This window comes from Polypterus senegalus, chromosome 4, assembly GCF_016835505.1.
Source record: "Polypterus senegalus isolate Bchr_013 chromosome 4, ASM1683550v1, whole genome shotgun sequence".
In the NCBI taxonomy this organism is placed as follows: Eukaryota; Metazoa; Chordata; class Cladistia; order Polypteriformes; family Polypteridae; genus Polypterus; species Polypterus senegalus.
Window position 1 is genome coordinate 124,723,184 of NC_053157.1, and position 12,030 is coordinate 124,735,213.

General features: G+C 36.6%; 1 protein-coding gene across 1 annotated transcript in view; it reads left to right on the forward strand.

The window, feature by feature from the left end:
• The window catches only part of tbc1d19 (TBC1 domain family, member 19), a 203,743-nt gene that overhangs the window by 84,643 nt on the left and 107,070 nt on the right, over positions 1 to 12,030 (forward strand). The window contains exons 9-10 of the mRNA XM_039751260.1: positions 5,068 to 5,140; positions 5,838 to 5,876. Of these exons, the coding sequence (XP_039607194.1) occupies positions 5,068 to 5,140; positions 5,838 to 5,876 (112 nt within the window). The remainder of the gene's footprint in view (positions 1 to 5,067; positions 5,141 to 5,837; positions 5,877 to 12,030) is intronic.

The following is a 12,030-nucleotide window of genomic DNA, read 5'->3' on the forward strand; positions in this document are numbered from 1 at the left end:
GCAATTTCATTGTTATGTTCTATGCTTCTGTCTATATATAAGGATGGCAGTGTAGACTATCTATTAAACTGAAGGGTTTGTACAAAGAATTACCTTTTGCTTTACCACAAAATTGCAGCAGCTGCATGTTTTTTTTTGGTAAGGGCCAGCCCGTTTAAAAAATCCATCTGAGGCAAGGCACATATTTTCTGCCCTAAACCCACCCTCTACATTATTTATACTAAGCAAGAGGCAATACAGTAAATCTCACAAAATACATGTTGCAATATAATGCATCCTTGAAGCAGATGACAAAAAAAATAAATAAACAAACAATAAATAAGTAATGGTGAATGCAGACCCTTGGAGGAAACCACAAAGATGAGGTCCATACTGCGGCTGAGTGGGGAGCAAGGCCAGGGTGAATGAGACATAAAAAGAAGCCAGGACAACAACCTAGCAGACAACCTTGAAGAGCAGCTGCACAAAAATAGGCTTTATAGCTGTAACACCTGGCAATAATATGAAATCTAGGTCAAAGCTATCATATGTAAAAATGTATGACCTTAATTTAAGACTACTAAATGTCAACAAAAATTCAGAAGCAATGTTTTTATGACCAAACGGTGAAGCTTGTGAGCTGTAATAAAAGTATTCACTCACTTAACAGGTTTAAATGCCAAGATAGTATATTACAGGAGACTCTCACTTAATAAGTAAGGACTAGTTTTGGTTGCAAAGGGACAAGATGTGAATAGATGGTCCACCCTCCATCTTACATTAGCAGGAAGAATCAAAACTGTTAAGATGAACATCCTTCCCCAGCTTCTTTTTCTATTTCAGAACATCTCCATATACATTAACAAATCATTATTTAAAAAATTAGATTCAATCATAACCTCATTTATTTGGAATTCCAAACATCCATGCATCCAAACCGTGACTCTATAATGCCCTAAAGCAGAAGGTGGCATGGCACTACCTAACTTTCAGCTTTATTACTGATCGGCAAATATACAGGCCATAAAAACTTGGACCTTGACACAAACTGATGAACATATACAAGACTACAATGGAACTGAAATGTTGTACTTTTTTATATTCCCTGCTCTGTGCTCCAGTAAATACAAACTACCATCAATACACTACAATACACTAATAACCCAATTGCTCTTCATTCACTCAGTATGTGGATCCAATGTGTGGAGCACTTTAACACAGAGAAGCTCTTATCTGTTGCACCTCAACCACATTTTTTCACCCTCTGAAACATAAACAGTATTTAATACTTGGAAAATGTCTGGGATTAAAACATTTAGAGACTTGTACATCATATTTGCATCCTGCAACGAATTAAGATTTAAATTTAACTTCTCAACAACACAACTTTTCCACTACTTTCAAGCTTGAAACTTTGGTAAATGGAACCTGCCCAATTTTCCTTACCTTCCACTTATTTCTATTCCAGAAGAAATATATAATCAGTCTTGAAGACTCAAATAACATCTCCACATTTTATAAAAACATTTTAAAGTCCCTTCCTTTCAAAGATCCCAGAGCACAATGGGGAAAGGATCTTTCATTTAACATTTCACAAAAGGAGTGGAAGGCAGCAATGCATAGAATATACTCTAGCTCCATATGCGCAAAGCACTCAATTATTCAACTTGAAATCTTCTGTTGTGTGCATTTACCTTGATTAAAACCATCCAAAATGTTTCCAGGGCAAGATTCAACCTACGTATTTTGGGGGGCGTGCACCAAATTGACATTGTTTTGGACAAAAATCTTTGAATGCCTTTCAGACAGCCTTGCTCTCACAATCACACCTAACCCATTAACAACTGTGTTTGGTTTACATCCAGATGGGCTTAAACTGGAGAAGGACAAACAAATCGTAATTGCCTTCACCTAACTACTACCATGTAGACTTGTCTTGCTCAACTGGAAGAATCCCAACCTACCACTTTTAAGTCAGTGGGTAACTGATGTCCTATACAATCTGAAATTGGAAAAAAAATCAGATTAATACTCAGAGGATCTGTTCAAAACTTTTCCATAAAATATGGCAGGATCTAATCAATAACATTTCAGAATGGGATGTGCTATGATCCTAATTTGGGATCCTGAAGTGGTTCATTGTGTGGTGGGTGCGGCAATGTGCTGTATCAGTGCATGCTTCCAACCCTCTCTCTCTCTCTCTTCTATATCGGGGAAAAGGATACTCTTCCTTCCTTGTTGATTTGCTCTGTTGGCTGTTTCTCCTCTTTTTCTTTTGGGTAGGGGTTGAATTTTGGTTTTGTTAAGTCTGATTTGATTGTATGGATTGTTATTTGCTTGTAATTAAAATTAATAAAAAAAAAAAAAAGAAGAGCAGCGGCAACAATTATCAAAGAGACTGTGAGAAAGGAGACAGCATTTGAGTCAGTGAATTAGAATCTACAGCAGGACATACAATAAAAAGATTTTTTTTGTGTGTCGTTATGGCATATTTGGAAAAAAAATTGAGAAACAATAAAAAAAAAGATTAGGTCTAAAACAATAAAACACACAATAAAACAATACAAAACAGACTTGGCTATATCGCTGCTGCTGCCTGCTTCTCTAGGTAACCTGGCAGTTTCAAACACTGTCCTGCAAGCTAAAATGCCCTTTTTAACTAAACACACATGGTGCAAGCTTATGAGACTTTTAAAAGACTTTGTGCATGTGACTGGTATCTTAATCAGAAATTCACAATTTTACAAAATAATATAAGCATAATACACAATGTGATAGTGGAAAATCAGGAAAAAGAATGCCATTAAGAAAATGAATGCCATGTGGTGACATGTAACTTCAGAATAAGCATCCACTATTTTAATTCCCAAATTCTCCAAAGTGAGATAAGGAGTTGTAAACTGCTTCATGCAACATTTGAAACTTTTAAAATAAAAACATTTCACAGTTTTTAAGGGTAGTATATAAATAAGGCAATGGATGTGTATGTAATTCTTAAGGTTTGCACTTAACTCAGCTTTTTTATTTTGCAATGATAAAAAAAGAAAAAAAAATACTGTTACGCAAAACATACTACTTTTACCAAAGTTCCTCGCCCCATGTACTGGCCCAGACTAGAAGTCAAAGTCTGTTGAGGCCCAGAAAATGTTTTTTTACTTCATACAGCAAAAATGTAAACCTAACATTCCCAAACTAAGCTTTATCCAGACATGGCTGCACCTTAATATCTTGTCCATGAAAATAATGAACATGGAGGAGTTGAGGCATACATCAGCACAGTCCAATGCCCACATAAAAATGACATGATTTAAAAGCCACATACACAGACACAACTCCTGCTCTGCAAATGCAGCCCAAGAAGCCCAAATACTTGTTGTGCCCTCCACAAGGATAACATGTGGTACATAATCATACAGTAAGCCCTTTCTAAGTAAACAGAACTCATGTAGAGAATTGGAAAACACCCATGACCCCTGAGATATCTGTACAATATCCCTCCACTCTTCCATGACCAGGATAAAATCTACAGATCATTGGTTTGTGGTTCAGCTACCCTTTCAAGTTGTTAAGAACAAGCTTTTCCAGGGAGGCTAAGAACTGAGATCCTTCAGTTCAAATTAAAGATTACAACCCCAGGGATCCCATCCCCTCTGCCTTCCACACAACATTAAAATAAAGCAAACACACACAGAGCCCTTTTAGTTGTTTCAGTTTCCTCAGCCACAGAGGTGGTCCTGATCCAAACCAGTGCTTCCAGGACTTTGTCGTTAGAAGAGGGAACATCAATTGAGGTTTAGGAGATACTTTGAATACTAATTCCTTCTGAGTTTTCTAGTCCGGTTCTAATTAAATTTTCCGCCAGTACTTTTTCTGGCACTGTTTTTCAATGGTTAACACTGTGATATGGCTCTTAATTTTTGGATAATCAGGTTTTTACTTTCTTTGCAAAGAACATATCAAAAATGCCAAATTCATGTTTAAAAATCCAGTATGTGTAAATGTTTTTTCTTTTAGATATGCATTCAATTTATGTTTTATATAAAAATGTAGTTATCATAGCATATTGTTAAATCCTTAGATTAAACAATCTGATTGGTAACTCATAAGAAAGTGAGCTGCAGGCATGTTAATTAAACACAGAAAAACACAGTAATCCATTTTTTTTTAACTGTACTCATTCATTTCACATACATGCAGTAAAGATTCTAAACCTTTTTTTTCAGCCATAGTTTAGGATTATAAAGGACAAGTCTTTAATGATTTTTAAGACAATAAACCTAAAAGTATATGGCACTGCCAGGTGATGTTTCATTGGAAACAATGTAAACACAGGACAAAAGAAATACCCCTTCATAAAAAAAAAAGAACGAAAGAAATCCTCAAGATACTTATTATTTACAAGTTAATCGTGAAAGGTGGCATGACTCTTTTTTTCAAAGCATTTATAGTTTTATAATTTTGTTAACTAACTGTTGCAGAGCCCTAGCTTTAATCGCTTTTAAAAATGCAGTATACTAATATTATACACTTCTATGATAACATACTGTAAATGTTACTCTGAATGCAGTTAAAAGTAAGCACACCCTGTAATTCTGGCATGCCACAGCTGAGAAGAACAATTGCCTTTATTATTCTTCTCACTGTAAAATAATGGATTTCAAATTAATTTGGAAATGGCCTTATAATCCTTTTCAAACTACTCAGCATCAGCAATTGCGCCACTGAGATCATTGCAGGTGTCTTTTGACTTGGCATGATGCTAACACCAGAATGTTCTAAGTGAAACTTCCAACAGTTCTGCTTGTACTGTAAATGAAGATGGTAGCACCTCCTGATCACTTAACCCTCGATTAGAAGCGCCGGGATGTAACTACCATCTTAAATCAAAACAACATCTGACATTTGTACACTTGGCATTTGTGTGCTGGATAATTTTGTTAAATATGTAATGACAAAGCAAAATGTGTTATTTGTTGTTTGTCACTTGGTGAGCAATAGATGAATAGATAGTGACTTTTAATCTTAATTATGTAATGATTTGCTGTGTTTATAATATACACACACTAAATGTACTACTTTGTTTTGTAGAGAGAGTTTTTTTCAGAATTAAGTTTGGGCTATGGACAGTTAGGGATTGAAGAGTCTTCTCAAGTGCCTCAAGGTTAGTAAATTTGTTTTGAGACTCAAACTATTTATTATTTCTCTGTGAAAACTCTTTTAAAGTATGTGTGCTCATTAATTCAATTACAAAGTGTTAGTTTACCTTTTATAATACTTGATGTTTAAAATTATTGTGCTTTCCAGATGATATTTCACAGACATTGTTTAATTTAAGCTAAGCTTCGCATTACTCACTCTTAATTCAAAATTACAAGTAATGTACTTAACTCTGGTTGTGTTGTAGCATTAGTGAAGTCTGCCTAATATTCCTGTTTTAAATGTGAAGGTGTTTTGTGTTACTGTGTTTTCAACTAAATATGCATTTTACTGCATCACATTGTTCCTTGCTGTTTTCACTCTATGACGACAGACATCATGAAACACACTGTACTGTAAATCTTGATCAGTCGATTGATTGATTCACAAGCCATGGTTTACAAGGACACACAACCCATCTTAATTTTACAGCACTTAATTTTCTAAAATAAAGGACCTTAAGTTATTAATACACTATATTTATTAGTTCAAAAATGACTTTATCATGTTAGTAAACCTAGGTGAATGGAAACCTTCTATACTTTTTATATTAGATTGTTACAAATAAAATATTTGTTTAATTTCTGTGTGCTTATTTGTGCAATTCATATATAAGAGCTTGCACAGAGTAGATGACTAACATGTTTTCTTTTCATTTTTAGACATATTTGAAAATGAACATGCACGTATTGGAAGGAAAGGTAAATATTGTTCAGAGAATGAAATGTAATGTCACAATAATTCTCACTAAAAAGTATTAATGACTGTTACTAGGTAACTGTCTGTAGATAGAACGACATAATCTGAAGAACAAGCAGTTTCCTTGTTAGAAAGATACAAAAATAAAAAGTCTACGTGATCACTTGAGATCATTTCCAGGAATTTTTGAGTAAATGTTGCTATGCAAACATAATGCACCATTGCAGCTATCCTGATACAGAAATACAGTATGCTTTTAAACATTGAGCTGAGATTATTCTGTGGCCATTTCTTTAATAAATAGTTAAATCAGTTATTTGTGTTATGTCCTTTTCCTAGTGTCTACCAACTTTCACTGGTATTGTTTTTTCATTCAATGCCTGTTATTTTAATACTTTTTTTTAACCCCATGCATCTTTGTCCACAGCAAGATCCAATACAAACAGAGACAGCACTCTTGTGTGGCAAAAGGGCATTTGTTTTAAACAAAATATTAACTATATGCATTTAATGAATGTAAACAATACGGAAAATTAAAGAGTTAGGTGTCTATGATGTACTTACAACAATAAGAACACCTAGATGCCTGATTTATAAAGTTTTACTTTGCTGGACTTGACTGATTTCCCTTTTACCAGAATACCTAGAAATGCTATCTATCTATCTATCTATCTATCTATCTATCTATCTATCTATCTATCTATCTATCTATCTATCTATCTATCTATCTATCTATCTATCTATCTATCTATCTATCTATCTATCTATCTATCTATCTATCTATCTATCTATCTATCTATCTATCTATACATCCATCCTTCAAGGGGATGCCACTGAGCAGAAATGCCCAGCACAATTTTGGGTTTAATAAAAGACATTTATTAAACCAAATCACCAGCAATACACAGTTCAGTCAAATTCTTCCCCCTCCTTCCTTCCTTCTTTCCTTCCTTCCTCCAAGAGTGTCACCTGCTGTCTCCCAACTCTAACTCTCAAATCTGAGCAGCAGAAGGCTTCTTTTCAATCAAAACCCAGGACTGCTTCTGGTGTAATCATATTGCTGTTTGGGGGACCTTCTGGTTCACTTGGAAACCAGTATTGCCTTCCCCCAATGGTGCCTTCTGGAGGTATCCAAGGACTCCAACAGGACTGCACATTCTCACTCCGATTACCATGCCACCCTGAAGGTGGGATCAGCCTTAAGGAACACTGCCATCTCACGTTTGGGGGTATGGTCTGTTACCGGAATCCACACTTAGCCAGTCCATCGATTCTAGACCAGTCCCAACTCGAATGAAGATTAGAAGGTGTTCCAGCTGGGTGTGGTCTCCATTCCAGTGGTCCTTCCATTAAGGCATCCAATCCAGGCAAGAGATTATTTTCCATCCTGGCCAGGATGAGATATATGGAAGTGAAGCTCTGTGATACTGTTTGCATATTTATAGCTAGTAATCCACAAAGGGAGAAAATTACATATCTTTAAATATTTTTGTATTACTAAGCTTTCGACAACCTACCTGGTATCATCATCAAAGGGAAATGATTAGACATACAGGAATCAAAGGCAATATATAGCAAATAAGGGGGTGGTGTTGTGGGGGTGGATCAATAAGGTGCGGTTCAGAGGGTGTTGTTCATAAAGTCTTTTTTGTATCATTCTTTTTAAGCCTGCATATGCTGGGTTCCTGTCCAAATGTCTGTTAATGGCATTTTCATTTGAAAGCCATGATTCAGCCAGCTCTCTGGCACTTTTAGCATTAGTCCTGAATTTTACTTGCACAGTGTCCTAGTTAACATTAGAATGACCAGAGCCTACGAGAAAACTCGTAGATCCGTCCCAACTTAAATTGCTTCTCACCTTTCCATCAGCATCTTTTGTCCTTTAAATGTTTTGATAAGCAGCAAACAGCCTGCTATCACATCCCCTACCAGTGCACACGTTTCTCAGCTCAGGTCTGATTACCTACATGTCAGTTGCTTGGAGTTGTATAGAGTGAGAAGTCAAGCAAAAATCACACCTTTTATAAATACAATATCATTATTTGGAACACATGCATTTCGTGTGTGTTCCGTGTGTACAGCGATCTATGTAAACACATCGTTAAAAAAGAAATGTTTCTCATGTTTTAGTATTAATTGACAAAATGTAGACATTAAGTGTATAATGTGTGAAGCCAGTCCAAATATCAAATAAATACTTTCACAAAAGGTACAAATATAACAGAACAAGTGCGCTTACCATATATTCAAAAATATAACTGCAGAAAAACAACACGCATTAGGGTGTGACATTGACATGCATTTACTACGACTGCTTTGGTGGCACAATGGTATCAACAGTTGACTGGTAATCAAAATTTCACGGGTTTGATCCTCGATGAGTCCATTTTGAGAAGTCAGCTGCTTTTATTCTTACTATTTTAGAGTGCAGAACTATAGCGTGTCTTTATGTAAAAACAGCAGTGTCAGATGGGGGGTAGGGTAGGATCGTGAACATGACTGAGAGAATGAAACTAAATAAAAAAAAAGCAAAGCTAATCTTTACAAGTATCATACATTTACATCAGCTGTTAGAGACTGAAATCAAATGTATGTTTTTATTCTAAAATAGTAAGAATAAAAGCAGCTGACTTCTCAAAACAGACTCATCGGGGATCAAACCCATGAAGTTTTGATTACCAGTCAACAGCTGATACCATTGCACCATCAAAGCAGTCGTAGTAAATGCATGTCAATGTCACACCCTAATGCGTGTTGTTTTTCTGCAGTTATATTTTTGAATAAAAGCGCACTTGTTTTGTTATGTTTGTACCTTTTGTGAAAGTGTTTTTTTGATATTTGGACTTCAGGCTTCACGCATTATAAATTTTGACAATACATTTTGTCAATTATTACTAAAACATGAAAAACTTTTCTTTTTTAACGATGTGTTTACATAGATCGTTGTACACACGGAACACACATGAAATGCATGTGTTCCAAATAACGATATTGTATTTATAAAAGGTGTGATTTTGCTTGACTTCTCACTCTATACAACTCCAAGCAACTGACACACAGGTAAACAGACTTGAGCTGAGAAAACTGTGTGCCGGTGGGGGATGTGATAGCAGACTGCTTGCTGCTTATCAACACATTTAAAGGACAAAAGATGCTGATGGAGAGGTGAGAAGCGATTTAAGGTGGTAATTCTAGTGTTAAATGTGTGTCCTGTTGAACTTATATGTGCGTATATCAGAGATTGTGGGTCCTTCCTTCTGAGAGTGTTGCGATGTTCTTATATGAGTTTTGCAAGTGTTTTAGATGTTTGTTTCACGTGTACAGCTGGTAGGCTGTCAAATGTTTAGGAATTAAAAAAAAAACTATTTTAAGATATGCAATTCATTTTCACTCCCCTTGTGGATTAATACCTACATACAGTATATATATATATATATATATATATATATATATATATATATATATATATATATATATATATATATATATATATATATATATATATATATATATATATTATACAGTAGACCCCCACTAATTCGCGGTTCAGGGTTCGCGGACTCAGTCATTTGCTGATTTTTCCTTCGAACCTAACTATTAATTGTTAGTGGAAAGCGCAAATATCCTCCGCAATTTTTTATGGCTTTTTTTGTGGCAATATGATGCTGTAGAGAGAACAGGAAGCAACCACTGAGGGAAACGCGGTTTGGGATGGTGAAAGTAGCCAATCCGAGAGTGTTATTCATTTCTCCTTACTGGTGACTGATTGCTGCCCTGTGACACGTCTCCAGCTGAGTGGGCTTACCACCACTGAGGGAAACGCGGTTTGGGATGGTGAAAGTAGCCAATCCGAGAGCGTTATTCATTTCTCCTAGCTGCTGATTGACTGCTGCCCTGTGACGAGTCTCCAGCTGAGTGTCCTCATGTTTTCCATTTTGTTATTGTTTTCATTTTGTTATTCTTAAACGCACAAGATGTCGCTGAAACGCCCTGCACCTTCTAAGGATTCTGGCTCTGAGCCTAAGCGCCAGAAGAAGTTTAAAACACTCCAGGAGAAGGTTGAACTACTGGAATTGCGCCACTACAGTATGGCATTAATGAAAGCACTGTACGCTACATAAAGAAGAATGAGGCAGCGATCCGGAGTACCGTATCTGTAACTTTCTGTGATAGTGCCAAAAAGGTTACGACCGTAAGGAATAAAAATATTGTCAGGATGGAATCTGCCTTGGCATTGTGGATCACCGACTGCAGGAAGAAAAACATCCCCTTGCACTGTAACATCATCCATGAGAAAGCATGGAAGTTGTATCATCAGTTTGCTACAGGAGACAATGACGAAGGTACCAAAGAACCGCAACGAGGACCATCAACAGCACCGGAGCCTGAAGATTTTCAAGCCAGTAAGGGATGGTTTGACCGTTTTCAGAAGCGATTTGCAAGGGATGATTGAAGCATGGGATCCCTATATGGTTCAGGCTCTCACAGTTAATAATGGCATCGATGCTGCCATTCAGACATATAAAACGCTCCTCGCCACCATGAAGAAACAACCACAGCAACTTCCCATCACAATGTTCCTGAAACCTATAAAGAAAAGCCAGCATGAAACCCCACCAGAAGAAGACCCGTCTAAAGATACAACTCCTCCTGAAGTGCCTCAAGAATGGGCGCCACCCGAGGAGTTTTAAATCCTCTGCATTGTACTGCACAGCTACTTCATCTTCATCATCAATATCTTTCATTATTGGTGAGTACCCATACATTTTACTGTATTTTAATTAAATGAAATTATGTATTTACTCTACAGTACTTATACCAAAGAAAACGCGCTTGCATGAATTACAGTACATATAGTGGCAACATTGGTATTTTACGTTCGAGCACTGCTGGAGACATAGCAGTACAGTACTGTACAGTATATGCGTTTACCTTTACATTCTGTTTTTAGGTAATGTATTAAGGTAATTTTTCAGGTAACGTATTAATGTATTAAGCTGAGTTTGCAACAGAATTAAAGTGCTTTGGGAGCATACTGTATTTAGGGTTTAAACTATAAAAATAGGCATTTAAAAGGCATTTGATAAACCACATCCAAAAGTCGCGGTTTTTCACAATTCGTGGGTGCTCTAGGACCGTAACCCCCACGTATTTTGTGGGTATACTATATATGTACACTATGTATATTTATACATTATAGATGCCACCGGAAGTACTCCTGGGCCCATAACAAAAGTGACCGCATTCCCTTTTCCAGGCAGGTTGGAGCTTGGGAGAATGTATGGCAACACTCAACTGGAGGAAGGCAGTGCGGTGGTGAGAGAATATTGAGAAAAGAATTGTGGAGAGAGAAACCCGTGCTTTTTTATTACTTTGTGGAGGTATTGTGTCTTGTGTTCAATAAACACACCTTTATTTGAACCCGGGACTCTTTGTGTGTTTGTGTTGGAGGCTTGAGGTTCGCTGATGGCCCAGTTTCCTTCACATTATACATACACGGGTCTATAAGTATTTGGACAGTGATACAATTTTCATAATTTTGGTTCTATGTGCTCCCACAATCAATTTGAAATGAAGCAGTCAAGATGTGATTGAAGTGTTTAAGGCATTTAACAAAAGCATTGTATAAGCCATTTAGAAAAGACTGCTATTTTTGTACATGGTCCCACTATTGTCCAGTTGGGCTGAGGGCAGTTGAGGGACTTGATCACTGAAGAATATTCCACTTCTTTACCTTGAAAAGCACTTGGTTTACTGTCACAGTATGTTTTGTCCCATTTTCCATCTGTACTGTGAAGCGCTGACCTATCAGTTTTGCAGCATTTATCTGAATCTGAGCAGGCAGTATAGCTCTGTACACTTCAGGAATCATCCTGCAACTTTTGCCAGCAGTCATGTGATCATCCATATACACCAGTGATCCACGCACATTGGCAGTCACGAAAGCCCTTGCCATAACACAACCTCCATCATGTTTCACAGATGATGTAGTATGCTACAGATTGTGAGGTGTTCTTTCTCTTCTCCATACTCTTCTCTATCCATCATTCTGATATATATTGATTTGAATATTTATATTCAAAAACTGGACTGGTCTTTAAAAAATATTTTCTGGCAAAGTCTAATCTGAAAGACAGATGCTTGAGGATTACCAAT